The sequence below is a fragment of the Natrix helvetica genome (assembly GCF_964273705.1).
Source record: "Natrix helvetica genome assembly, chromosome: 3".
NCBI classification, from domain to species: domain Eukaryota; kingdom Metazoa; phylum Chordata; class Lepidosauria; order Squamata; family Natricidae; genus Natrix; species Natrix helvetica.
This window is the reverse complement of record NC_138549.1, coordinates 170,366,965-170,394,889: the sequence shown is the minus strand read 5'-3', so window position 1 is coordinate 170,394,889 and position 27,925 is coordinate 170,366,965. Positions and strand designations below refer to the sequence as shown.

Sequence of the window (27,925 nt, the reverse complement as noted above, 5' to 3'; positions counted from 1 at the left end):
CTGAATATCAAAATGTTGAGTGATTCTGGGGTATTGGTGAAAGAACATCCTTTCTATTGTCTTAATTATTATATTAGTAGATTGAGACTGTCAAGCAATGCGACTCATTTGGAGCTATCCAAGGTCCTAGGAGTCCCTTGGACTACAAGGTGATCAAACCGGTCAGTCCTAGAGTCCTCGACTGCGGGCCACCACATGTTTATTGGACCCGTGTCCCTCCTGGCTTGTACTGGCAGCCTGGGAGGTTACACGTGACTGGCTCCTGGGGCTGGTGAACGCCTCGCTGGAGGAGGGGTTCCTACCAACCGCCTTGAAAGAGGCGGTGGTGAAGCCCCTACTTAAGAGGCCTTCCCTAGACCCAGTAGAGTTAGCCAATTATCGTCCTGTCTCCAACCTTCCCTTTTTAGCGAAGGTTGTTGAGAGTGTGGTGGCGCAGCAGTTCCCTCGACACCTGGAGGAAATTACTTATCTAGACCCGTGCCAGTCCGGTTTCCGACCCGGTCACAGCACAGAGACGGCTTTGGTCACGTTGGTGGATGATCTCTGGAGGGCGAAGGATGGGGGCTGTTCCTCCATCTTAGTCCTGTTAGACCTCTCAGCGGCTTTCGATACCATCGACCATGGTATCCTATTGCATCGACTGGAGGGGATGGGGGTGAGGGGCACCGATTTGCGGTGGTTCTCCTCCTTCCTCTCCGGTCGGACGCAATGTGTGTTGGCGGGGGAGCAGAGGTCGACCCTGAGGCCGCTCACGTGTGGAGTGCCACAGGGATCGGTCCTCTCCCCTCTCCTGTTCAACACATACATGAAACCGCTGGGCAAGATCATTCGAAGATTCGGGGTTGAGTGCCATCTATATGCAGATGACACTCAGTTGTACATTTCTACCCCGAACCACCCCAACGAAGCCGTCGAGGTGATGTCCCGGTGTCTGGAAGCCGTGCGGGTCTGGATGGGCGACAACAGACTCAAACTCAACCCTTCCAAGACGGAGTGGCTGTGGTTACCGGTGCCCCGCTTTAGCCAATGTGTTCCATCTCTGGCCATCGGGGGGGGGGAACAACTGCCCCCAGTGGATAGGGTACGCAATTTGGGCGTCCGCCTAGATTCCCGGCTGTCGCTAGATGATCATGTGATGGCCGTGGCTAGGGGGGCGTTCCACCAGGTTCGCCTGGTGCGCCAATTGCGCCCCTTACTAGAGCGGGATGCCCTTTGCACAGTCACTCATGCCCTAGTGACTTCTCGCCTTGATTACTGTAATGCTCTCTACATGGGGCTCCCCTTGAGATGCACCCGAAGGCTCCAGCTAGTTCAGAATGCAGCCGCGCGGGTTATTATGGGGAGTACTAGGTACTCCCATGTAACACCTTTCCTGCGTGAGCTGCACTGGCTACCTGTGGCTTTTCAGGTGCGTTTCAAGGTGTTGATCGTCATCTTCAAAGCGCTCCATGGCTCGGGACCTAGTTATCTGCGGGATCGCATTCTACCCCATACATCCCTGCGACCAATCCGCTCTCACAGAGAGGGCCTCCTCCGGGTTCCTTCCGCTAAACAGTGCGGGCGGGCCAACGGGCGACACCAAGGAGTAGGGCCTTCTCTGTGATGGGCCCAACCCTCTGGAATGACCTCCCCCCCGACATTAGAACCACTACTGACCTCCGCTCCTTCCAACAGAAACTGAAGACACACCTGTTCCGACTGGCTGGTTTGGCATAATTTTAACGTCTACCTCCTGGCATACACATTCTTACTGGTTTGTAGGGGGATATTGTTTTAAATTTAACTTGATATTTTAAACTTTTGTATTGATTTATTTATTAGCTGTACAGTTTGGCATATTTTACCCTCCTCTTATACTTGTATTTATATAGTTATTTCTACATTTTAATCTGTTGTATTTTAATACGGACTGTACACCGCCCCGAGTCCCTTTCGGGAGAGGGGGTGGTATATAAACGCTAATAATAAATAAATAAATAAATAAATAAATAAATAAATAAATAAATAAATAAATAAATAAATAAATAAATAAATAAATAAATAAATAAATAAATAAATAAATAAATTATATACAGACAGTATGTGTGTGTTGTTTTGTTCAATGTCATATCTTATGTTCTTGTTGTTTTTGATTTTGAACGGTCTGTACACCGCCCCGAATCCCTACGGGGAGAGGGGGCGGTTTATAAATTAAATAAACCTTAAACCTTAAACCTTAAACCTAGAGGAGATCAACCCTGACTGCTCTTTAGAAGGCCGAATCCCGAAGAGGAAACTCAAAGACTTTGGCCACCTAATGAGAAGGAAGGACTCCCTGGAGAAGAGCCTCATGCTGGGAACGATGGAGGGCAAAAGAAGAAGGGGACGGCAGAGAAGGAGGCGGCTGGATGGAGTCATTGAAGCAGTCAGCGTGAGCTGCTCCGGGACTCCGGGGGATGGTAGAGGACAGGAAGGCCTGGAGGAACATTGTTGGGACAACTCAGTCTGTTGGGTTAATACACGATTCTGTGAATTCTATCAACTTCCCACCCCAACATATTAATTTGATAAATATATGTGATAATGCAAGCACATCGTATAATGCCTATGGAAGGCTAATTCATTGGCAGTCAAACATCCTCAATTATTTTCTCTTTTTACCTTGTTTTCCGGGTTAGTTGGATATCTCTGTAGAGAGTGTAGGTGTGAGTTCCTAAGAAGATGTAAAGTTCCATTGCAACCCCCTTGATGGAGGCATACTCCTTGTCCATCAATCCAAAGGCCTCCATCATGTCGAAGCCTGTGAAAGGTAGACCATATTAATCATGTAACCTTGTAATTCCTAATCGCATGAATTTTAAGATGTGTGGACTTCAACTCCCAGAATTCCCCAGCCAGCATGTAATGGAAGGAACAAGTTTTCTATGCTTGCTCAACTCCAAGGTGCTATCGGTAGGATAACTAATGGCAGCCTTATGGGTATGGGCATTCCTATTTCAAGGAATAATCTCTGGATCCAATGGTCTTCTTTGCTTCGCTGACATTCTACCTAAACATTGAAAATAGTGTCTACCAGTGTTTCTCAACCAGGATAACAGGATAACATAGTTGAAAGGGACTTTGGAGGTCTTCTAGTCCAATCCCCTGCTCAATAGGAATGTCAGGGGGAAAAAATGCCCTGGGAAATCTGAGATCAATGGACCGTGGCTGATTCCCTTCCGCATATCTTTTGAGATATTGAGAAAAAATAAAAGTCTTTTAAAATATTCTAATTAATAAACAAACTTTAATAATAAAATAATAAAAGTAAATGAAACAGAAATAACTAATTGGTTAATTTTGATAATGAAAGCTACGTCTGCCAAAGTTGGCTGCCGAACAAAGAAGAGAGGAATTTTGGAATGTGTAACGCGTGCGCAATAAATCACTTTCAGATAACATTTTGTTTTATGACCTGCGCAATAAAGCTTTCTTAGTTTAACTCTTGAATGTCAGTTTAGGCAGTTCAGGCCTAGCAAACTTTTTAACATCATGACAAGGAAACCCTATGCCAATTCATTGTCCAATTTCTTCTTAAAAACCTTTAGTGTCAAAGCACCCACAACATCTGGAAGCAAGTTTTCCACTAGTTGATTTTTCTGACTGTCAGGAAATTTCTCATTAATTCCAGGTTGCTTCTCTCCTTGATAAGCTTCCATCCATTGCTTCTTGTCCTGCCTTCAGATGCTTTGGAGGAGAGCTTGACTCCAGTGGTGGGATTAAATTTTTTTTACTACTGGTTCTGTGAGCGTGGCTTGCTGGGCATGATATGGCTTGGTGGGTGTGGCAGGGGAAGGATACTGCAAAATCCCCATTCCCTCCCTATTCCAGGGGAAGGATAATGCAAAATCCCCATTCCCTCCCTATTCCAGGGGAAGGATAATGCAAAATCCTTATTCCCTCCCTATTCCAGGGGAAGGTTACTGCAAAATCCCCATTCTGTCCCTATTCCAGGGGAAGGTTACTGCAAAATCCCCATTTCCTCCCGATCTGCTGGGACTCGGGAGGCAGAGAATAGATGGGGGCGGGGCCACTCAGAGGTATTTATCAGTTCTCCGAACTACTCAAACTTTCCGCTACCGGTTCTCCAGCCCTGGTCAGAACCTGCTGAAGGCCACCTCTGGTTGACTCCCTCTTCTTTGTAGCAGACCCTCAGCTATTGGAAGACTGCTATCATGTTGCCCCTAGTCCTTCTTTTCATTAAACTAGATGTGCCCAATTCCTGCGACCGTTCTTGATATGTTTTATCCTGCAGCCCCCTCATCATCTTTGTTGCTTTTCTCTGCACTCTTTCTAGAGTCTCAATATCTTCTTTGTATTGAGGTAACCAAAAGTGGATGCAATATACTGAGTGTGGTCTTACCAAGACATTATAAACTGATATTAACACTTCATGTTACCTTGATTCTATCCCTCTGTTAATGCAGCCTAAATCTGCATTGGCTTTTTTGGCTGCTGCAGCACACTTCTAACTGCAGTGGTTGTCCATGGTAATTCCTAGATCCCAATCGCAGTTACTACTATTGAGCCAAGTAAAACCTAAACCAGGGGTGGGATCAGGCAAGCCCTACTTCCCGTTCATTCGTGGGCACACTTGATGAGCACTGCCCACACATGCACAGTGCATTAAAAATTGTTCTGCACATGCGCAGAAGGGGAAAACAAGATGGCGGTGCCTATGGCAGTGCCTATGGCGCCACCCGGAGAACCGGTTCGGGGGCGTGGCAAGCCTGGGTCCCTGCCGGTTCCAGTGACCCAGGCCGCCAACCATTACCGGTTCAGCCAAATCGGTAGGAACCCACCACTGACCTAAACCCTGGAACTTTAACATGCTTGCTGGGGAATTCTGGGAGTTGAAGTCCAGACACCGTAAGGTTATTAAGGTTGAGAAACACTAGTATAAATATTGCAAAGGCAGTTGGGGGAGGGATTTTTGATGGTTGTACCCATGTTCCTAGGATGAGGCACAGATCTACTGCTTCATCTGAGAGCCCTTCAAAAAGAGCCACTGACAAAGACGACCCTTGATCCTTCAGATGGTTCCGTCTGGATTTTTCTGACACTACAGATAAAAAGCAAACTGTCTCATCTGCACTAAAAGTAGCATTTCTCAGGAGAAAAAAAGAATACGAAAGCACACAGAGAGATTAGCTGTGGATCGGTGGATCATCCTAGACCTTAGCAAAATGTACAGGTTTGCACTTGGGAGACTGTGCGTGAATCAGCCGTAAAAATCCTTGCCATTAAATTGCATCAGATCACACACCGCAAGGAACAAGAGTAGTTGCCTGCTGCCCCGTTTTTACACACCATCTGCCTCCTTCTCTGTTTAAATTGCTAAGCAGGGTTGACTTGGGTGAATACATATTTTCCAGAGGAAGAGGAGAAGAGGAGGAGGAGGAGGAGAGGAGAAGGAGGAGGAGAGGAGGATGATAGGGGAGGGAGGGAGGGAGGGAGGGAGGAAGAAAGAAAGAAAGAAAAGAAAGAAAAAGAAAGAAAAAGAAAGAAAAAGAAAGAAAAAGAAGGATAAAAGAGAAAGAAAGAAAGAAAGAAAGAAAGAAAGAATGAATGAATGAATACGTACAGTACTCTTCCATAGGAGAGGGAGAAAGCAAAGGAGAAGGAGAAGGAGTAGAGGGAAGGAAAAGGAAGGGAAGGGAGAGAGGAAGGAAGGAGGGAAGGAGAAAAAAAGGAAAGGATAGGAAAAGAAAAGAAAATGCAGTTTTGAACCAGGGAGCATTTTCTCTAACATATGAATCATTTTGTGAAGCCTTCAATGCAACTAGATTTCGCCATCAATAAATCCACCCCTTTGTTTTTTCTTCTTTGTTTGTCCATCTGAATTCATGGGAAAGCTGAAGCGTGGGGCGAGCAAGAAAGGAGGAAGAATCGTGAAACAGGAACGTTTAAAAACATTTCAATCGATATTTTTCCGTCTGCCAGCTTGATCTGTACAGCTTCATTTCTGATGATTATCCTGAAGACCGATGCCAATCGAAGGAGAGGAATGTCCATGTTTTGATTCATTCAAATGCTGTCTGAGTTCAATTGAGTAGAAGTCCCCAGCCAAGCAATCTCCCCCTCGAAATTTCATTTGAACCAAGCTATTATAAAAATAAATGAGGCACTGCATTGAAAAATATAGCTGATGTAATACAGGTAGTCTTCAATTTATGACCCCGTTGAGTTCAAAATTTCTGTTAAGTTAAGTGAGATATTTGTTAAATGAGTTTTGCCCCATTTTGCAACTTTTCTTGCCACGGTTGTTAAGTGAATCACTGCAGTCGATAAGTTAGTAACCTAGTTGTTAGGTGAATCTTCCCCCATCGACTTTGCTTGTGAAAAGGCTGAAAAACATGATCATGTCACCTTGGGACACAGCAACGGTCATAAGTATGAACCACTTCCCGAGCATCTGAATTTTGATCACCAAAGCTGTAACTGTGAAAAACTGGTCAGAAATTACTTTTTCCAGTGCCATTGTAACTTGGAACGGTCATTAAATGAACTGTTGTAAGTCGAGGACTACCTGTACTTGCAACCAGCAGTGCTGGAAGACTTTCTGGATTTTATTTTATTTTTCTTTCCAGTCGAAGGAAAATAAAAGGAAAAGGGCATATTCATTAGAGTAACGTTTCCATTGGATTTCCTGGTAGGTTGACATACAATAAAATAGCAGAGTTGGAAGGGACCTTGGAGGTCTTCTAGTCCAACCCCCTGCCTAGGCAGGAAACCCTACACCACTTCAGACAAATGGCCATCCAACATCTTCTTAAAGACTTCCAGTGTTAGGGCATTCACAACTTCTGGAGGCAACTTCTGTTCCACTGATTAATTGTTCTAACTGTCAGGAAATTTCTCCTCAGTTCTAAGTTGCTTCTCTCCTTGATTAGTTTCCACCCATTGCTTCTTGTTCTACCCTCAGGTGCTTTGGAGAATAGTTTGACTCCCTCTTCTTTATGGCAGCCCCTGAGATATTGGAACACTGCTATCATGTCTCCCCTAGTCCTTCTTTCTATTAAACTAGACATACCCAGTTCCTGCAACCATTCCTCATATGTTTTAGCCTCCAGTCCCCTAATCACCTTTGTTGCTCTTCTCTGCACTCTTTCTGGAGTCTCCACATCTTTTCTACATCGTGGTGACCAAAACTGAATGCAGTATTCCAAGTGTGGCCTTACCAAGGCATTATAAAGTGGTATTAACACTTCACGTGAACTTGATTCTATCCCTCTGTTGATGTAGCCTACTCCATGAGAGGCCAATGCAGCAAATGCATATTTTGGTACAATCAAAGAGTTTTAAGGAGGGAAAACAATTCCTCCAGGAATCTTCAAAGTAGTGCTGGAAGCTCTAATTATCTGCGACATTTTTGTAAGAAATATGACTTCTTATAAAGAAGCTTATGAGATGGTACAGTGACAGCTAACCTTTTTCCCATTGCGTCCCAAAAGCGGGGGAGGGAGTGCAGGGAGGTCATGCTCGTGCGTGCCCACACCCATAATGCTATGTGCATGAGCCCGATTTACATGTGCGCATGACCCCTGCCCTTCCCCCCCCCCCGCTTTTGGCACGCAATGGACCCCTTTTTGCCCTCCCCAGGCTCCAAAGGCTTTCTAGGAGCCTGGGGAGGCCCTCCGGAGGCTTCAGGAGGCTTCCCTGAAGGCTCTGGAGGGCAAAAAATGGCAGAAGTCATTTCTGGTTTGCCAATAGGGCCATTTTTCACCCTCCGGAGCCTTCAGGAGTCTTCCCTGTAGCTTCCAGAGCACGAAAAACAGCCCAAGTTCGTTTCCGAACTTCCAGTTTGCACATTGGGTTGTTTTTTTGCCCTTTGGAGGCTTCAGGGAAGTTTCTGGAAGGTGAAAAACAGCCGAAATAGAACGCCGAAGTCAGCTGGCCAGCGCGTGCATGCGTGCTGGAGCTGACAGGCTAAAGTCTCATGTGCCCAGACAAATGGCTCTGTGTGCCACCTGTGGCAAAAACAAGATCAAGGGGGAATGTCAGTATACATATTTTTATATAACATACTAAAAGTAATAGTTAGATGTAAAGATTGGATGTCGAAAGATGGTATCACTATGTACGTTTAAATAATATTGTGAATTGTTGTGAGAATGGCGCACAAAAACACTGAATAACTAAAGAATGAAGGAACATACTCTAATACAGATATCTATATTAATACCACATTACATAGGTATGATTAATGTAACACATGTTATTAATATTACTATTATTATTTGTATTTAAATGAATGATACGCAGATGCCTCACTGTTCATATAACGATATTGATGTATATTCAAAAATTTTAAAAATTCTTTTTGTGGCCATGGATTCCCAAGACTTCTTCAAGCCTTCATGGACTTCCAGTGGCGACCACAGGCTGAAAACCTCTGACCTAGCTCTTCGAGGGAGCAAACAGGAAGAACTTACTCTTCTTCGTAATCAAAGAATGCATACCTTGTATGGGGCCATCCGTAGAGCGAAGCGAAGGGCAGCCTGCAGAAGGACAAAGAATAGGGAAGGATGAAGAGGCAGGGAAACAATAAATATATCAGGCCTGCAGCCATCTTTTCTTTTGGATCTTTGGCCCGCCACACTTTCTATTATTCTACTATGCATTTTCTACTGTGGGAAAATGGGAGGGGGGAATTGTACAGAGTGAGATGCTATGTAGCCATAACAAAATTCCTTCTAGAAAGCCAAGGTCATCCTTTGTCTTTGCACCTGACCGGAACTGGATGGGTGGGAGCTGTCAGCATGGCAGTGGAAGATTGGACCATGTGATGGGCTTGTGGGTGTGGGGGCAAGATCACGAACTTTCAACTGGGTGGGGAAAACCAGGAAGCTTTCAGATTCGGGTTTTCCCAGATGTGCCAACATGGTCTCTTAATAAATTGTAACTTTGAGGAATCTGTTGCCTTGGACTCTGATTTACTTGTGGGTGCTATTTGGAACCCTGACATTGACAAAATAGATATTTCAAGTTTGCAGAGAAGAGGGGTGTATAATAAAAGCATATTTCACGTGGAAATAAAACCTCTGCAAGAGGTTGCACAACCCGGGCTTGAGTTTGAATCCCAAATTATTCTTCTAGCCAGTGACGTGCGGTGAGGTTTATGGCTGGTGAGGCTGGTGACGTCATCAGGAAGGCAGGGAATGGGACCACGTGTGCAGGAGGCTGAGGCAGCCTCAGCCTCCTGCACATGTGGTCCCATTCCCCACCTTCCTGAGTCAACATGAAGGGGACCGCGGAGTGCAAGCCGGCGGAGTGCACTCCGCAATCCCCTTCATGTTGACTCAGGAAGGCAGGGAATCGGACCATGTGTGCCTTTTCCCTTTTCCCTTTTTTTTTCTTTTAATGATGAGAGCGGTAAGGCTCTGCCTCCCCTGCCTCCCCTGACCGCACGTCCCTGCTTCTAGCATATGTAGCCCTACTTACCTCAAACTTTATCTACCTCTAAAGTGGTGTTTCTCAACCTTAGCAACTCATGGGTGGACTTCGACTCCCAGAATGCCCAGGTCAGTATGTTGAGAGGAAGAGAAGGAGATGTCCAATTTTGTTATTTTATCTGCACTACTATTTCCTTCATAGAGGTTCCTTATTACACTTTCTTGCCCAACCTTTTCTGATTTTTTTTTCAGGAGAGACAATTACAGGGGTGAAATGCTACCGGGTTCGGACCGGTTCACCCAAACCAGTAGTAAAAAAATGCTACTGGTTCAGGCGAACCGGTATTTCTGACAATCAGCCGTGACGTGCAATTTATATTAGCTAAAAAGCAGGATTTCCTGCTTTCTAGCTAATATAAATTGTGTGGCACAGAGGATTTCCCCCCCTCGCTATTCTACTTACCGTATATTTCAGAGTATAAAGAGGGTGAAAATCTGGGGTGCATCAGGTACACGGAATACAGCATTTTTGGCCTCCTGAAACCCTGCCCCCTTTGCAAAAATGCCCATGCATAGCCTCTAGGAGGCTTCCAGAGTGCTCCTGGGGACTGGGGAGGGCAAAAATGAGCAAAAAAGGCCATTTTTTCCTTGTTTTTGCCCCCCCCCAGCCCTCTGGGGCACTCTATAAGTCTCCTAAAAACTATGCATGCCCTTTTTTTTTTTTACCAAAAAACGAGCCCGTTTTTGCCAAAAACTGGCCCTTTTTGGGAGATCTGCAGAGTGCAAAACCTTTTTTTTTAATTGCCTCTTCAAAATTTTGGTACGTCTTATACTCCGGTAAGTCTTATACTCCGAAAAATACGGTACCTTTCAGGAACGCTTGGTAGCAGGCTCCGCCCACTCCCACCCTCACCCCAGGACATCATCGCATCCATTTTTGACGCGCTGCATATGCGCGTGCTCACATTTGCAAACCGGTAGCAAAGGTTAGTAGATTTCACTCCTTGACAATTAACAGCTGCCACAGAAAACATTATGTGCCTGCTTAGTTTCATGACTGTTCATTTTCTATTTCTAATTGCCTCTGCGTTTATTAGATTTCTCCATTGCAAAATACAGCTTTTACTATGAAGTCAAATATTTGTTTAACCCACAAAGAAATTCTAGCCACCACAAAGACTCCATGAGTAATAGTCCTGATGCATTCTATTAATTATCATGGTAAAGAAGAAGAAAAACAATCTCCCTTTGTTTGTTTCAACGTCAGATCTATTGTGGGAAATAAAGTGAGTTGTTTAGCGTAAAAACACAACCTGTCCCTGTAATGGGACCCTCCTGCCTTCCATTTTTTAAAAATTCATCCTTTGTAATGTAGGAAGTTAAAACCCATCCCTCTCCTAGAAGAATGAAGTATCCTAGGAAATATTGAAAAAGCAGAATATTATATTTCCCTGGATATTTCTCTCCCTCTCCCTCCCTCCCTCTCTCTCTCTCTCTCTCTCCCCCCCTCTCTCTCTTGCCATGCGCTTAGATCTCCAAGAAACTCACCACTACTGAAAGGTGGTGGGCCATTTGGGAGAAAGAAGCATTCCAACTACCTGCTCAACCTGAATGGGACAGACTAGAGGTCTTGTGCATGTGCCCAGTTGCTTTACAATCGACATGCTGATTAAGCATCGAGTGCAGATCTCCCTCTCTGATCTGTATGCGGTACGTCCCGGCGGGGTTGAGGCTGCAAGTTCTACAGCGAAGTCATGATGCAAAACTAGGAGGCCACTTTGGATTCCTAAAAACGATCCACCTCGGCAGGTGTCAATTTTGGTGGCCAAAGATGAAATTGGAGGTGGAAGATTACGTGAAAAGCTGTGCTACTTGCCCAACGATGAAAACATGGCCGGGGAAGCCCCCTGAACTACTACAACGAGTGGCCAGCCCTAACTGACCATGGGAAGAGTTCGCAATATGACTTCATCATCGAACTCCCAAACAGCAGTGGGAATAATCTGGACAGTTATTGATTTAGTTTCCAAGCAGGCACACTTCATCACTTGCTCAGGGTTGCCATCCGCAAAGAAATTAGTGAAAATGTTTGTGAAAGACATTTATCGCCTACACGGGATGCCCAAAACGATCATTTCAGACTGCGGAGTTCAGTTCACCACCAAGTTCTGGAGAGAGTTCCTGTGATCCATTGGGCCCACACAAGGACTCAGCTCAGTGTTTCATCCCAGGACGAACGGCGCAGCAGACAGGGCCAACGTGATGGTGGAACAATACATCAGGTGTTATGTGGACTATCAGCAAGACAATTGGTCGGACTTGCTACCCTTCGCCAAAGTGGCGTAGAACAACGTGGTCCACAGCAGCACTGGATTAACTGCTTTCCAAATTACCAGTAGCAGGGAATTTGTTGCCATGCCCGAGTTGCCTAGAGAACCTCCCTCCTCCATGTCTCTGAATGAATGGATGGAGACGCTAAAAAAAGATGGGAAAATTTGAAGAAAGCTCTAGCAGATGCAGCCTACAAGAAGCAAGCTGATAAACATCGCTCGCTCCAACCCCCCTTTCGTGTGGGAGACAAAGTTTTTGTATCTACCAAATAAATAAGATGAGAAGTTTCCCGACAGGCCAAAGGGTCCCCCTGGGCAGGGGGGAAGAGGTGATTGTTACATTGTTACAGGAGTTTGACTCTGTTGCCCCCGAGGATTTGGACAGGTTGCGTGGACGGCTGCGACCTACTACATGTTTAACGGACCCGTGCCCCTCCTGGCTGGTACTGGCAGCCTGGGAGGTGACACGAGGCTGGCTCCTGGGCCTGGTGAACGCCTCATTGGGTGAGGGATACTTACCTACCGCCTTGAAAGAGGCGGTGGTGAGACCCTTGCTCAAGAGACCTTCGCTCGACCCAATGGAGCTAGCTAATTATTGTCCAGTCTCCAACCTCCCCTTCGTGGCGAAGGTTGTTGAGAATGTGGTGGCGCAGCAATTTCCATGACACCTAGACGAATCCGACTATCTAGACCCACGCCAGTCCGGCTTCCGACCCGGGCACAGCACTGAGACAGCCTTGGTCGCGTTGGTTGATGATCTCTGGAGGGCCAGAGATAGGGGTTGTTCCTCTATCCTGGTCCTATTAGATCTCTCGGCGGCTTTTGATACCATCGACCATGGTATCCTATTGCGTCGGTTGGAGGGGATGGGAGTCGGCGGCACCGTTTTGCGGTGGTTCGGCTCCTACCTCTCCGACCGGAAGCAATGTGTGTTGACAGGGGGGCAGAGGTCGTCCCTGAGGCCACTCACTTGTGGGGTGCCACAGGGGTCGGTCCTCTCGCCTCTCCTGTTCAATGCATATGTGAAGCCGCTGGGCGAGATCATCCGTGGTTTTGGGGTTGAGTACCACCTCTACGCTGATGATACTCAGCTGTATATTTCAACCCCAAACCACCCCAACGAGGCTGTCGAAGTGATGTCCCGGTGTTTGGAAGCCGTCGGGGTCTGGATGGGGGACAACAGACTCAAACTCAACCCCTCCAAGACTGAGTGGCTGTGGGTACCGGCGCCTCGGTTCAGCCAGCTGACCCCATCGCTGGCCATAGGGGGCGAACAGCTGTCCCCTGTGGAGCGGGTGCGCAATTTGGGCGTCCTCCTCGATGCCCGGCTGTCAATGGAGGACCATGTGGCAGCCGTGGCAAGGGGGGCGTTCCACCAGGTTCGCCTGGTGCGCCAATTGCGCCCCCTACTGGACCGGAGTGCCCTGCGCACGGTCACTCATGCGCTGGTGACGTCTCGCCTGGACTACTGCAATGCCCTCTACATGGGGCTTCCCTTGGGACGCATCCGGAGACTGCAGCTAGTTCAGAACGCAGCCGCGCGGGTTATTATGGGAAGTACTCGTTACTCCCACGTAACACCTCTCCTGCGCGAGCTGCACTGGCTACCTGTGGCCTTTCGGGTGCGTTTCAAGGTATTGATTACCATCTTTAAAGCGCTCCATGGCATAGGACCTAGGTATCTGCAGGATCGCATCCTACCACACACGTCCCTGCGACCTATCCGCTCACACAGAGAGGGGCTCCTCCTGGTGCCGTCTGCTAGGCAATGCCAGCGGGCGACACCTAGGAGTAGATCCTTCTCTGTGATGGGCCCAACCCTCTGGAATGACCTCCCCCCAGATATTCGAACTACCACCGACCTCCGTTCCTTCCGGCAAAAGTTAAAGACTCACCTATTTCAATCAGCTGGCCTGGCACTTTCTTAGTTTTACCTCCCGGGGATATTTTAATTGGGTTTGGGGTTTTAATAAGCTTTTAATGTACTATATTTATTATTCTATATACAGTCTTGCAACCTCCTCCACCTACGTATTTAATTATTTAACTGTTTTATGTATGTATTTTATAACACATTTTAGTGACTGTACACCGCCCCGAGTCCCTTTCGGGAGAGGGGGCGGTCTATAAATATGAATAATAAATAAATAAAATAAATACATTAACCCCTATGTTATTCTCTTTTCAGGAAATGTTTTTCTTCTGAGGAGAGGCCGCCTGTCAGGCCTCAGCCAGTTCCTTTTAGGATCTTTGGCCTGCCACACTCTCTATTATTTTACAATGCTGTTTCATTAGTGGGGAAATGGGAGTGGGAATAGTAAGAAGTAGAATGTGTTGTTGTCAAAATAAAAAATTCTTTTCTAGAAGCCCAAGGTCGTCTTTTGTCTCTACACCTCTGAGCCTGACCGGAACTGGATGGGTGGAACTGCCAGAGTGGCAGTAGAAGATTGGACCATGTTATATAATACAATGGTAGAGTTGGAAGGGGCCTTGGAGGTCTTCTAGTCCACCCCCCTGCCTAGGCAGGAAACCCTATACCGTTTCAGACAGATGGCTATCCAACATCTTCTTAAAGACTTCCAGTGTTGGGGCATTCACAACTTCTGGAGGCAAGCTGTTCCACTGATTAATTGTTCTGTCATGTGATGGACTTGTGGGTGTAGGGGCAAGATCATGAACTTTCAACTGGGTGGGAAACCCAGGAGGTTTTCCGATTCGGGTTTTCCACAGATGCACCAACATGTCTCTCAATAAATTGTAAGTTTGAGGAAAGTTCTGCCTTGGACTCTGATTTAATTTTGGATGATATTTGGAATGATGACATTGTGACTGTGTACAACGATGTTCTGATAACTCCTGTGATGCAGCTGGAACCAATCGTATCGGCTCTGCTGTTCCATTGAACTATTTCAGCGACGTGGAGAGGAGAGAATATGTTGCTTGGATAACAGTCTATCCTCCATATTAATCTACCCCGGCCTCGCACTCTGGAGAGGACACTCCAGCTTTACCTCTTTCCAGAGCATGATACCATCGTCTTTTGAGACTGAAGGACGCCAATGCATGTAACGCAGTTGTTAAGTGAATCTGGCTTCCCCATTGACCTTGCTTGTCAGAAGGTCGTGTTGGAAGAAATATCCATCTGGTTCAGTTACAAATCAGGAGAAAGGCACCGGAGACAAAATGGAAGCTGGAGGCTGATTGGAAAGTGGGTCCATTTATTGAGGAAGCAGAAGCACATGGGTGGTTCTGGGCAGCTGACCACATGGAGTTGTGAGTGAGGGGTATTTATATCTTCCCTTGGGCTTTGCACTTGAGCTTCCTGTTCCTTTGCAAGAACATGTCTTCTATTGTCAGTTGTCAGACTCCCATGGAGCTATGTAGTGGTTGTGTAGGGGTCATAGCTGGCTCTGTAGGTTGTCTGAGCTCCTAAGTTTGGTTGAAGTTTGAACTGCTGAGATGATGCAATGAAGAGGATTGTGTTCTGAAAGAGTGTTGGGCAATTCCTACTATGGCTTAATGCAGTGGTGGGAACCGGTACGCCCCGGTACAGGTGTACTGGTGCCTGCTGGGAGCACCAGGTACTGTTCTGGTACAGTGCTCCAAAGGGCCCCCCTGCCCGCCCTCCTTACCTGTATTTAAGCTGATCAGTGTTTCTGTACACGGAGCGTATGGCACCTGCGCGATGTTCCGCCGAGCAGCTGAAGGGTCAGGGGCGGTAAGTACGCATGCGTGTGCTGCGCGTGTGCTGTGCACATGCATGTGTTGGACGCCTGGCCCCGTTGCACCCTACTGGTTGCAACAGGATCCAGAACCCACCACTGCTTAATGGCTTTCTCCTGGTTTGGATCTTGAGTGAGGCCTATTTGCTTATGAATAGAGCTACCTAGATACTTGGCTTCTTTCAATAAGCTCTTTATCTCTTAAGTGCTGACATCTGCTGAGGCCTCTTAAAGGGTTGCTTTCTGTCTCCAAGAGCATGTTTCTCCATTCCTCATTTAGGGAAATATAATATTCTGCCTTTTTAAAATATTCCTCAAAATATGTCATTCTTCTAGGAGGGGGGAGGCTTCCCACAGTTGCAAAAGGTGAACATATTACCCCGGGACATTGAAAACATCATTAATACATGCCAGTTGCCAAGTGCCCGAATTTTGATCACGTGATCACAGGGACGCTGCAGCGGTCGTAAGTGGGATGTCAAGATTGAACCGCTTTGCTTCTTTCAAAGTTTAATGCATCTCAACTTGTTAATGAACTGGGGCGGGGGGAATAGAATGCTGAGAATGTATGCGGAGATCTTGAGAGCATGGAACCCATCAAGGTCACCACTGCAGGTGCTGGAGGAAGAGATGGACTGTTCCCATAACAAACAGATATCTCATAACTGTCAGTGAGATCAACCAGGGGTGAGGAGATGGGGTTTAACTAGGCAAGCAATTGCGCAGGAAAACCAAAGCTGGTTTGTTTCTTCAGTACCAACATGGTGTATCCAATAAAGTTTTACTTTTGGGATTTCAAAGCTCCCGAGAGTATCTGTTTTATTTGGGTTCATTAGTTGGACATGTGAAAATCAAGAAATATAGCCTGTTGATCTATTAGATTCAATAAGTCCTATGGTTGATAGAAGGTCCCAGAAGAAAGAGATATGTGCTCCTGATGTCATGCCTTGGAGCAGTGGGTAGGAGACAAGGGACAGTGAGTCGGACGTCAGCAGTGAGTTGTTGTTGGATGCTCGTTACCGAAGAGCTAATAGGTGTCAGGAACAGTTGTGCAGTTACAGGAGGTAATTGCACTCGGCTGATGGTAATTAGACTCCTCTCCAGACTATAAAAGGACTGCTTGTGCACACGCCCTTTTGCAGAAGTCAACGCATGAACTAATGTGGGAGTACAGTCTCGTGAGCATGGCAGGCTGGATTGCTGTTAATGCTTATCAGTGCCGGGTTGTTATTAAGGCTTATCTGTGTTGGTTTACTGCCAAGGACCTGTCTGTCTGTCAATAAATCTTGTAAAGTATCTTTGGCTCAGAGTGTTTTGGTGTGGACGAAGGGGGTGAGGGGGGTCAGAACAGTTTCCTATTGGAATTTTCCTATCATAGACCCTTGACATCAGAAAACGGTCATAAGTTAAGCTTTTTTTTAGTGCTGTTGTAACTTGAGAAGAATGGTGGTGAGTTGGGGAATACCTGTGTTTCCTTCTCCATCAGCCCAAGGGCTAGGCCCAAAGGCAGAAAATGTGGTATCTATTTGAAAAAAAATCAGAGGAAGCTCTGAAAAAAAGAAAAATGCTCAAGAGGATATTTCTGTTTGTGAAGTCCACATTGAGTCTGCTTCAAGCATATCATCACTGCTGTCATTTCAAAAGAGTATTTCACTTCTTTAAAATCTAACAGGGAGGTATCTCAGAGCTCAGTTAGCCCAACTCTTTTATTCAATGCATGACCCATTAGAGCAGGGATGTCTGTTGTGGCCCAGCAGGATCCGTCGGAGCTGCTGAGGGACTCAGATAGCGATAAACCCTATGAGTCGGCTATGGAAAAGATGGAGGACCCTGTGCAGAGTTCAGATCCAGAGCAGGCACCAGAGAGGCTGGTTGGCCACCAGGAGGCGCCTGAGGCACGGAGCAGTAGGGAAGATCAAAGGGAGTTTGTCCCTGACGCAAGATTAAGAAGGGCGGAGAAACGAAGGCAACAGCTGCTCCGGAGACAAGCTCCTAAGAGATAATCAAGCTCAGGTGGTTGTGGCTTGGCCTCTCCCAAGAGCATATATAAGAAGGGACTTTGGGAGGAGGCTTTTTGCAGGACACAACCGTTCATAGTAATCTGGAGAACTCCTTGTCTGATCTGCCTTGTGTTTCCGTTTGTAACAAGCTGGAGAAGCTCTTGTCTGTATCTGTTGGAGTCTGGGTTACTGCCAACGTCTTGCCTGTGAGTTGTGTTTGGGCTTTTAGCCAACAAGATTATAGTACTGTAAATAAAGTGTGGCAAACAGCTAAGCCTGTGTCGGCGTTCATTACTGGATGGAGGGGGGTCAGAACAGATGTCCATACGTGGGAACTTTAAGACTTGTGGACTTCAACTCTCAGAATTCTCCAGCCAGCCATGCTGGCTGGAAAATTCTGGGAGTTGAAGTCCACATGTCTTAAAGTTCCCACGTTTGGACACCCCTGCATTAGAGCAATGTTTTCCAAACATAGTGGTAGAATAACAGAATTGGAAGGGACCTTGGAGGTCTTCTAGTCCAATCCCCTAGTCAGGCAGGAGACTCTATCTAGGGATGTCAAACTGGCAGTCCCTGGGCGAAATGCATTACGTGCAGGTCATATATAATGAAAAAAGGACTGAAAAAGTGACTTATGACTCTTTCTGATCATTGCAGCACTCCTGTGGTCACATGATCAGAATCAGATGCTTGGCAACTGGCAGGTATTTATGACGGTTGCAGTTTTCCGAGATTATGTGATGCCCGTTTGTGAGCTTCTGACAAGCGAAGTCAAAGGCAAAGCCAGGTTCGCTTAACAACCGTGTTACTAACTTAACAACTGCGGTGATTCGCTTAACAACTACGGCAAGAAAGGTTGCAAAATGGGGCAAAACTCACTTAACTCCTAACTTAGCAAGAGAAATGTTGGGCTCAACGTTGGTCGTACGTCAAGGACTACCTGCACGTAGTCCTCACACTTCGGAACAAGGTTTGTCAAACTTGGCAGCTTCAAGACTTGTGGACTTCAATTCCCACAATTCTCCCGCCAGCCATTAGTATTTTACAATTTACTTAGAGATAGACAGACAGGCGGACAGATAGATAGCCCAGTTTGCAGAAGATTTGCTCCAAATGAGCTTTCCAGTATATTTCATCCCCAGTCTTTATGGAAACCTCCACTTACATGAATAGCACAATTTCCAGGAGGTGGATGGATTTAATTGAAAGGGGTTTTGAAAGACATTCGTAGTTTTCTCTTCTGCCAAAGGCGCAAGAATAAAAAATGCACCACTGAATAATGCCAGGCCGCTGTAACCACTGTAATAACTCCGCGGCATGTGAATTTGCATTTGTTTTACCTTAGAGTTGAGCTGGAGAAAAAGAAATAATTGGGGCTTCAGAAGTGATTGAAAATTGTGCTGATTTCAGGCAAATGAGAGAGACAGAGAGAAAATACCGAAGAAAGTATTTTTCGATTCTAGCCACCAAAAAGTTGATACCGGACTTTTGAAGGAACAACTTCATTCTTTGACATAATTCTCAAGTAAATGTGGCCAACAATCGCAAATAGAATAATAGGATTGGAAGGAACCTTGGAGGTCTTCTAGTCCAAACCGCTGCTCAAGCATGATTCTCTATATCAGGGCCTGTGATGTGGTCAGATCCGACTCCCGGGGCTGTCCTGGAAAATGTAAGGGCCCAGCTCATTTTGCTTCAGCCTGGTCTACCCAATGCGGCTTGGGCCTGGTCTATCCAATGTGGCTTCGGCCTAGTCTACCCAATGTGGCTTCGGCCTAGTCTACCCAATGCGGCTTCGGCCTGGTCTACCCAATGTTGCTTCGGCCCAGTCTACCCAATGCGGTTTCTTTCTGGTCTACCCAGCGCAAAGAGGAAACATGCCAGCACTTTGGGGAGTGGCATCAAGCTGGCCACACCCATTCAGTCGGCCACACCCATCCATTCGGCCATGCCCAGGGAGTGGCATGAAGCTGGCCATGCCCACCAAGTCAGCCACACCCACCCAGTCAGCCACTCCTGCCCGGCCCACCAAGGCCCACCACAGCCCTGACGCAGCCCTGAATGAAATTGTGTTTGACACCCCTGCTGTATGTTATCCCAGACAAATGATTATCTTCTTGAAAAACTTCAGTGTTGGAGCACCCACCACTTCTTAAGGCAAGCCATTCCACTGATTAAGTGTTCTCACTGTCAGGAAATTTCTCCTTAGTTCTAACTTGAATCTCTCTTTAATAATCTTCCACCCGTTACTTCTTTTCCGGCCCTTTGGTACTTCAGAGAATAGGTTGACCCCTTTCTTCTCTGTGACCCTCACGTACTAGAGGACACTTATCATGTTCCCCTTAATCCTTCTCTTCATTAGACAAGACATACTTGGTTCCCTCAATCGTTCATCAGGCAAAAATCAACAACTATTGAAAATTCTCGCGGTGAAATCTTACCCTCTGTTTTGAAGAATTGGGATTCTTTCATGTTGGGCACTCGAGCCAAGACAGTAGCTATAAGAAGCAAAACAAAAGACTGCTGAAATCCAACTGCTCAATTTGCAATCAACTCTGCAAATCAATACCATAACAGGAGGATGTTTTATCTTTTGTTATCTTTATATCATTTGGGGCAGGAAGACATCTAAATACAGTTTGTAATCCAACAGAAGAGAAGATTGGCTGTTTTCCTGCAGAAGTTTCATTATCCAACTAGGTGACATCATCAATGCTAGAAGGGAGTGGGGTTTGTGGAGTGGAGAAGAAATTGAGGAGGAGGAGAGGAGGAAAAGAAGAAGAAGAGGAGAACTGTAGGCTACTCGGTGCTCTCTGAACTTGGTTGTTTTTTTATAGACCTTTCATTACCCATCTAGGTAACATCATCAGTGCTAAAAGGGAGAGGTGTTTGTGGAGTGGAGAAGAAACGGAGAAGAGGAGGAGGAGGAGGAAGAGGAGGAGGAGGAGGAGGAACTGTGGGATCTTTGATGCTCTCTGAACTTGGTTGTTTTCTTGCAGACCTTTCATTACCCAACTAGGTAACATCATCAGTGTTAGAAGGGAGTGGATTTGCATTGATGATGTTAACTAATTAGGTAATTAAATGTCTGCAAGAAAACAATCAAGCTCAGAGAACACCAAGCACCCCACAGTTCAGTCCTGAGCTGCCATAGGTCCCATCTGTCCACCAGCCAAAGGACCACTAGTAATAGCATGCCCTCTAGATCATCATTTGTGCCAGAATAACAGCAATGAGGACATTCTTCAGATCACTTCAGTGATGGCTGGCTGGTGCTACAAAAATGCTTTAGGTTGCAGTTGTGCAAATGGCCAGAGCAATGTTGATGGTGCCGTTTTGCAAAGGACTACATCAATACATGTAGAAGGTTACATAGAAAACCATCAGAGGTGGGCTGCTAGGGGTTCACAGAGGTTCGGGAGAACCTCATGCTAAGATTCTGTGCAGTTCAGACAACCCCCTAATCCCACTTCTGGCTGGCCCCGCCCATCCCACCCCACCCCTCCCAGGAGTCCCCACGTGGCCTGTTTTGGATGCAGATAAGTGCAGGGAGCGTGTGGAGGCTCGGGAAGGGGAGGAAACAGGCTTACCGGAAGTTCAGAGAGGCCCATTTCCAGCCTCCAGAGGGCTCCCGAGCCTGGGGAGGCCGTTTTCACCCTCCCGGAGGCTCAAAGAAAGACTCTGGAGCCCGGGGAAGGCAAAAACAACTCCCACCATAGTGCAGGTGGCCAACTAGGCCACACCCACCATGGCCACACCCACCCAGCAACCGGGTAGAGAACCCCTTGCTAAAAACTTTGAAGCCCACCCCTGAAAACAATAATCTGAGGCCTTTTTTACGGGGAGAAGACTGGAAGATGAATTGCCCATCACACAGAAGGGCCTATTCCCTTGACAATTGCTCAACAGCAGAAATTTTGCACTTAGCTGGGATCCTAAGTCAAGGACTACCAGCAATATGATTTTGAGCTTAGAGAGAGAGTTTGAAATATACACCTATATATCTCGCCCAACAAAAATGACCTTATTTCACTCTAATCCCCATCAATTCCTGACCCTCACAATTTTTGGCGTATCTACAGCAAAGAGCATAAAGCTTCAGGAGAAAACAAGAAATAAGAGATGGTGCAAAGGAAAAGAACCAGAGGTGTGTTTCACATAATTTTACCACTGGTTCACCATGCACTGATACTTGAGCCTGCGCGCCTTCTGCGCATGTGTGTGGCCTTCCACGGATGTGCTTTGCTCACGCACACGACTTGCAGACATGCATGTGCATTAGAAAACGTGGCTAAATAGGATGATATAGAGCTGGGGGTGGCAGAGCAGGCCCACCTGCAGGTTGCCGCTATCGATTCGCCTGAACCAGTCCAAACCAGCTGAAAACCACCTCTGAAAAGAACCCAAATGATGGATGGCTCACCTGTCCGGCCAATGACAGATACAGGGTCACTCTCTCCTGCAGCATAGACTGCAATTACGGTCACCGTATAAACTCTAGCAGGCAGGAGAGAATGGAGAACAATGGACTGGATCCTGCCAGAGACTGTAATCTGTGGAAAAGAGAACATCACACTTTTACAACCTAACGAGGCAATGTGACTGTAAGGCCCAACAGGACAATTAGTGTAACTGTTAAGTAATTAAGCTCCCCGTTAGAAGAGCGAGTATGCAGAGAAGCGTAATTAGAGTGATATGGAAAAACACGCACAAACCAGCATACAGAGACACTGAATAGTATAAAAATATAGTAGTTTACTATGTAGAAATATAGAGGTATTCAGAGTCCGATTAACAGTCCAAGTCATACACTGTTCAGTAATTCGGTTATCAAAATAGTCAGTCTAACACACAAAATATAGCTAAACAGTAGCAAACCACAACACCTCAGTATACACCGATCAACATCTAACAAAACAGAGAGCTAACAGCCATTCTGGCTACCTCTTATGGCTGCTTGAGGTAACAAACCAATTACATCTCTTAAGCATTTAAAGTAACAGTAAAGTAATCATAGCTTATATACATTGCCAAGCCAAGCCTAGGGTTACATCCCTAACAGTAACAACTGAATAATTAAAGGCAGGACAAGAAGCAACAAAGGTGAAGCTTTCAAGGAGAGAAAGCAATCTAGAACTAAGGAGAAATTTCCTGACAGTTTTGTGTCGAATTTATATTTACTGACAAAGAAATAAAGGGAAACTGGTATAGATCTATTTCAAGCTATTTAAACTGTTGTCAGTTAGCCATACCCTTCTGGGATTCAAACCCAGGCTACTTACATATTAGGTAGATGTATTAACCTCTAAGCCACGGGTTCTCCTCGCTTTGTCGGCTATACCAGGGGACAGATAAAGTGGTTTTTTTCTGGTGAGACCGATCTACCAGGGCAACCTGGTCTACCCAAATATGGGACGGAGCGTACCACTTCCACTTTCGTCTTTCAGCCCCAATCCAGGAGCCTTCAATCAGTGGAAAGACTTGCCTCCAGAAGTTCTGGTGCTTCATCACTGCTGGTTTTTAAGAAGAGAGTGGACAACCATTTATCTGAAATAGTATATTGCTGGAACATGCACATGCCAGAGTACCGGAAAGCCGAAGACCAGGTGGGCAGTGCGCACGTGTATGCCAGCCAGCTGGTCTTCAGGTTTCTGGCACTCTGGTGCACACGAAGTCAGCTGACAATGCAACGGCGCATGAGCCCACAGAGAGGGCTCTATGAAACCAGAAGATATATATGAAGCCGCTGGGCGAGATCATCCGTGGTTTTGGGGTGGGATACCATCTGTACGCTGACAACACGCAGCTGTACATTTCCACCCCAAACCACCCCAACGAGGCCGTCGAAGTGATGTCCCGGTGTCTGGAAGCCGTGCGGGTCTGGATGGGGGACAACAGGCTCAAGCTCAACCTCTCCAAGACAGAGTGGCTGTGGCTTCCGTCTTCCCGGTTCAACCAGTACATTCCATCTTTGGCCATCGGGGACGAGCAATTAGCCCCGGTGGAACGGGCGCACAATTTGGGCATCCTCCTAGATGCCCGGCTGGCTATGGATGACCATGTGGCAGCCGTGGCGAGGGGGGCGTTCCACCAGGTTCGCCTGGTGCGCCAATTGCGACCCCTTTTGGACCGGGATGCCCTGCGCACAGTCACACACGCACTGGTGACGTCCCGCCTGGACTACTGCAATGCTCTCTACATGGGGCTCCCCTTGAGGTGCGCCCGGAGATTGCAGTTGGTCCAGAATGCAGCCGCGCGGGTAATTATGGGGAGAACGAGGTTCTCCCATATAACACCTCTCCTGCGCGAGCTGCACTGGCTTCCTGTGGCCTACCGGGTGCGCTTCAAGGTGTTAGTTACTATCTTTAAAGCGCTCCATGGCACAGGGCCTAGCTACCTGCGGGATCGCGTTCTGCCCCATACATCCCTGCGACCTATTCGCTCGCACAGGGAGGGACTTCTCCAGGTGCCGTCCTCCAGAGAGTGTCAGAGGGCGGCGCCCAGGAGTAGGGCCTTCTCTGTGATGGGCCCTACCCTTTGGAATGACCTCCCCCCAGACATTAGGACAACGACTGACCTCCGCTCCTTCCGCACGAAACTTAAGACCCACCTGTTCCGACTAGCCGGCCTGGCTTAATTTAGATCTTCTCCACCTCTTGGGCATTTTTAATTTTAATTTTTAACTTTAACTATCATTGGGGTTTTTAATTGTTTTAAATTATTGTAATTTATTTATTTATTGTTCCACCTCCTCCATATTGTATCGTTGTAACCGCTGCTGGTGTACGTCGCCCCAAGTCCCTTGGGGGAGAGGGGGCGACTAAGAAGTCAAAATAATAAATAAATAAATAAATAAATAAATAAATAAATAGCAGATGGCGAGGGCACGCGTGCCCACAGAAAAGGCTCTGCGTGCCACCTCTGGCACACATGCCATAGGTTTGCCATCACGGATATAGGGTCTCCTGCTTGAGCAGTGGGTTGGACTAGAAGACCTAGATGCCTGGAGGCTGTGTGGGTCTGGATGGGGAGGAACCGGCTCAAGCTCAATCCCTCCAAGACTGAGTGGCTGTGGTTTCCGTCATCCCAATTTGTGCATCTTGTTCCATCTTTGATGATAGGAGGAGAAATTTTAGCCCCCTCAGAGAAGGCTCGCAATCTGGGAGTCCTCCTGGATACGCGGCTTAGTTTAGAAGAACACCTGATGGCCGTGACCAGGGGGGCCTTTTACCAGGTTCGCCTGGTATGTCAGTTGCTCCCCTTCCTGGATCGGGATGCTCTGTGCACAGTCACTCATGCCCTCGTCCTTTCTCGCCTGGACTACTGCAATGCTCTCTACATGGGGCTGTCCTTGAAGAGCACCCGGAGGCTTCAGCTGGTCCAGAATGCAGCCGCGCGGGTTGTCATGGGGGTACCTAGGTGCTCCCATGTTACACCCCTTTTAGGCGGCTTGCACTGGTTGCCGGTTGTTTTCCGGGTGCGATTCAAGGTATTAATTATGACCTTTAAAGCGCTCCATGGCTTAGGCCCAGGGTACCTGCGAGACCACCTACTGCCACCAGTAGCCTCCCACCATCCAGTGCGATCCCACAGAGTTGGCCTCCTCAGGGTGCAGTTGGCCAGACAGTGTCGGCTGGTGACCCCCAGGGGGAGAGCCTTCTCTGTGGGAGCACCTTCCCTCTGGAATGAGCTGCCCCCGGAGCTTCGCATAAGCCCTGACCTTCCGACGCGCCTTAAAAAGTTGGCTTTTAATTTTTAAAATGTGAGTGTTATATAAATTGGGTTTGTTTTTTGGATTGTTTCTAAATTTTCTTTTAACTTTTGTAATATGTGTTTTTTAATGCTGTACGCTGCCCTGAGTCCTTTGGGGGAAGGGCAGCACATAAATCCAATAAAACAAACAAACAAGACCTCCAAGGTCCCTTCCAACTCTGTTATATTGTTAGCTGCTGATGTTAATAGAACAGAATAGTTGTAGCTCAGGATTGAACTGTGGAGTTCTTGGTGCTCCGTGAGCTTGGCACAGGTAGTCCTCCAGTTACAAACAGTTCATTTAGTGGCCATTTGCAGTTACAACAGCACTAAAAAAAAAGTGTCATTTTCCCCACTTATGACCATTGCACCAACCCCATGGTCATATGATTTACACTCACATGCTTAACAATTGGTTCGTATTTATGACGGTTGCAACGTCCCTGTGATCAGCTTTTGCAGCTTCTGACAAGTAGAGTGAAGGGGGGAAACCACATTCACTTAACAGCCGTGTTGCTAATTTAAGAACTGCAGTGATTCACTTAACAACTGTGGCAAGAAGAGTCGTAAAAGGGGCAAAGCTCACTTAACAAATTTCTCACTTGGCAATGTAAATTCCGGCCTCACTTGTGGCCGTAAGTCGAGCGCTGCCTGTAATTAGCATTGATGCCTTTAGCTAGTGTGAAAATGAAATATCTGCAAGAAAATTACTAACCTCAGAGCACCAAGAACCGGGCAGTCCTCCTCCCTCTCTCCCTTCCCTTCTAGCACTGATGGTATTACCTATTTGGGTAATGAAATGTCTACAAGAAAACCACCAAGCTCAGAGAACACCAAGGACCCCACAATCCTCCTCCTCCCCTTCCTCCTCCTCCTCTCTGCAAATCCCACTCCCTTCTACCACTGATGATGTTATTTAGTTGGGTAATGAAATGTCTGCAAGAAAATCACGAAGTTCAGAGAGCACCAAGGACCCCACAGAACTGGGGATGCTTGGAAATGTCACTTTTTTCCTTAAGCATGTATTAATACTCCAGTTATAATTATTGTAAATAACAGGGGCTAAGTTTGAACAGACCTTGGATTCTTTGAGGGCCACAGCTAGTCCTCAACGTCTGGCTGCAATTGGGACAAAAAATGTATGTTGCTACCATCGTTACTGCCATGGTTGTTAAGTGAATCACTCCAGTTGTTAAGTGAATCATCTGATTGTTTTACAAACCCCCATGGGCTTTGCTTGTTGGAAGCCAGCTAGGAAGGACACAAAAATTGGATAACCCTGGGACACTGCAGCCATTGTAAATACATGCTAAAAACACCCAAATTTGGATCATGTGACCAAGGGGTCATAAGTAGGAGGACCGTTGTAAGTCCCTCTTTTCAGTGTCATTGTCACTAAATGAAAAAGTTGCAAGTCGAAGACTTCGTATATCCAATTTTATCAGGGAACTATCCATGCTCCTGTTTCTGGCACAAGACAATTTGCGAAATAGTTTAGTTGAGACACTGTGTCTGATCCATAATCCTCCAGCAAGGGTAACGGTTATCCAAAAATTGGAATCCAATTCTTCTTGATTGAAATTTATTATGCTATCAAGTCAGCTCAGTAAGAGATGAGATTGGAGAGAAATGTTTTAAAAATTTTCTTCAGTTATAAAATCTAGGGTTTGACCTTGAATCAGTATCTCTCTGTTTATTTCTTTGTTATACATGGTGGAAAGAAAATGGAAGTCCCTCGGAAAAGACATTTTAAAACAATAATAGAAGAAGAGAGTTGGAAGGGACCTTGGAGGTCTTCTAGTCTAGCCCCCTGCTTAGGCAGGAAACTCTACACCACTTCAGACGAATGGTTATCCAACATCTTCTTAAAGTCTTCCACTGTTGGGGCATTCACAACTTCTGGAGGCAAGTTGTTTCACTGATTAATTGTTCTAACTGTCAGGAAGTTTCTCCTCAGTTCTAGGTTGCTTCTCTCCTTGATTAGTTTCCACCCATTGCTTCTTGTTCTGTCCTCAGGTGCCTTGGAAAATAGTTTGACTCCCTCTTCTTTGTGGCAACCCCTGAGATATTGGAAGACTGCTATCATGTTTCCCCTAGTCCTTCTTTTCATTAAACTAAATATACCCAGTTCCTGCAACCATTCTCTGTATGTTTTAGCCTCCAGTCCCTTAATCTTCTTTGTTGCTCTTCTCTGCACTCTTTCTATGAGTCTCCACATTGCAATAATAATAATGTTTCTTAAAAATGTAGAAATATTTCCACTTTAACTGATAACATGCATTAATACAGGTAGACTCATACTTAACTACTTAACTGTAGTTTTATCCTTTTCCTCCTGACAGTCCTTTTTAAATTGTATTATTATTTCGGGGTATTTTTAATGACTAATTTTTATTATTATTAATGTAATGTATTTTTAATTATTACCTCCTCCATGCATGTATGTATATGTATGTATATGTGTGTATTTTTATGTTTATATGTATGTATGTATATTTTATTGTACGCCGCCCCGAGTCCCTTGCGGAGAGGGCACGGCTAACAAATTAAATTTCTATTTCTATTCTATTCTATTAACTACCATTTGTAGTTTGATTGTTCAAAGTTGCAATGGCACTGAAAAATGTGATACATGATGGTTACTTTGGAGAATAGGTTGAACTTGGTTTTACCAAGGCCTTATAAAGTGATCTTAACACTTCACATGA

General features: G+C 46.2%; 1 protein-coding gene across 1 annotated transcript in view; it reads right to left on the bottom strand.

Moving 5' to 3' along the window:
• COL20A1 (collagen type XX alpha 1 chain) overlaps positions 1 to 27,925 on the bottom strand; it is a 238,152-nt gene that overhangs the window by 98,326 nt on the left and 111,901 nt on the right. Inside the window, exons 20-23 of the mRNA XM_081949692.1 lie at positions 21,889 to 22,018; positions 19,907 to 19,963; positions 8,481 to 8,519; positions 2,641 to 2,779 (exon numbers count right to left, since the gene is read on the bottom strand). Coding sequence (XP_081805818.1) covers positions 2,641 to 2,779; positions 8,481 to 8,519; positions 19,907 to 19,963; positions 21,889 to 22,018 — 365 coding nt within the window. The remainder of the gene's footprint in view (positions 1 to 2,640; positions 2,780 to 8,480; positions 8,520 to 19,906; positions 19,964 to 21,888; positions 22,019 to 27,925) is intronic.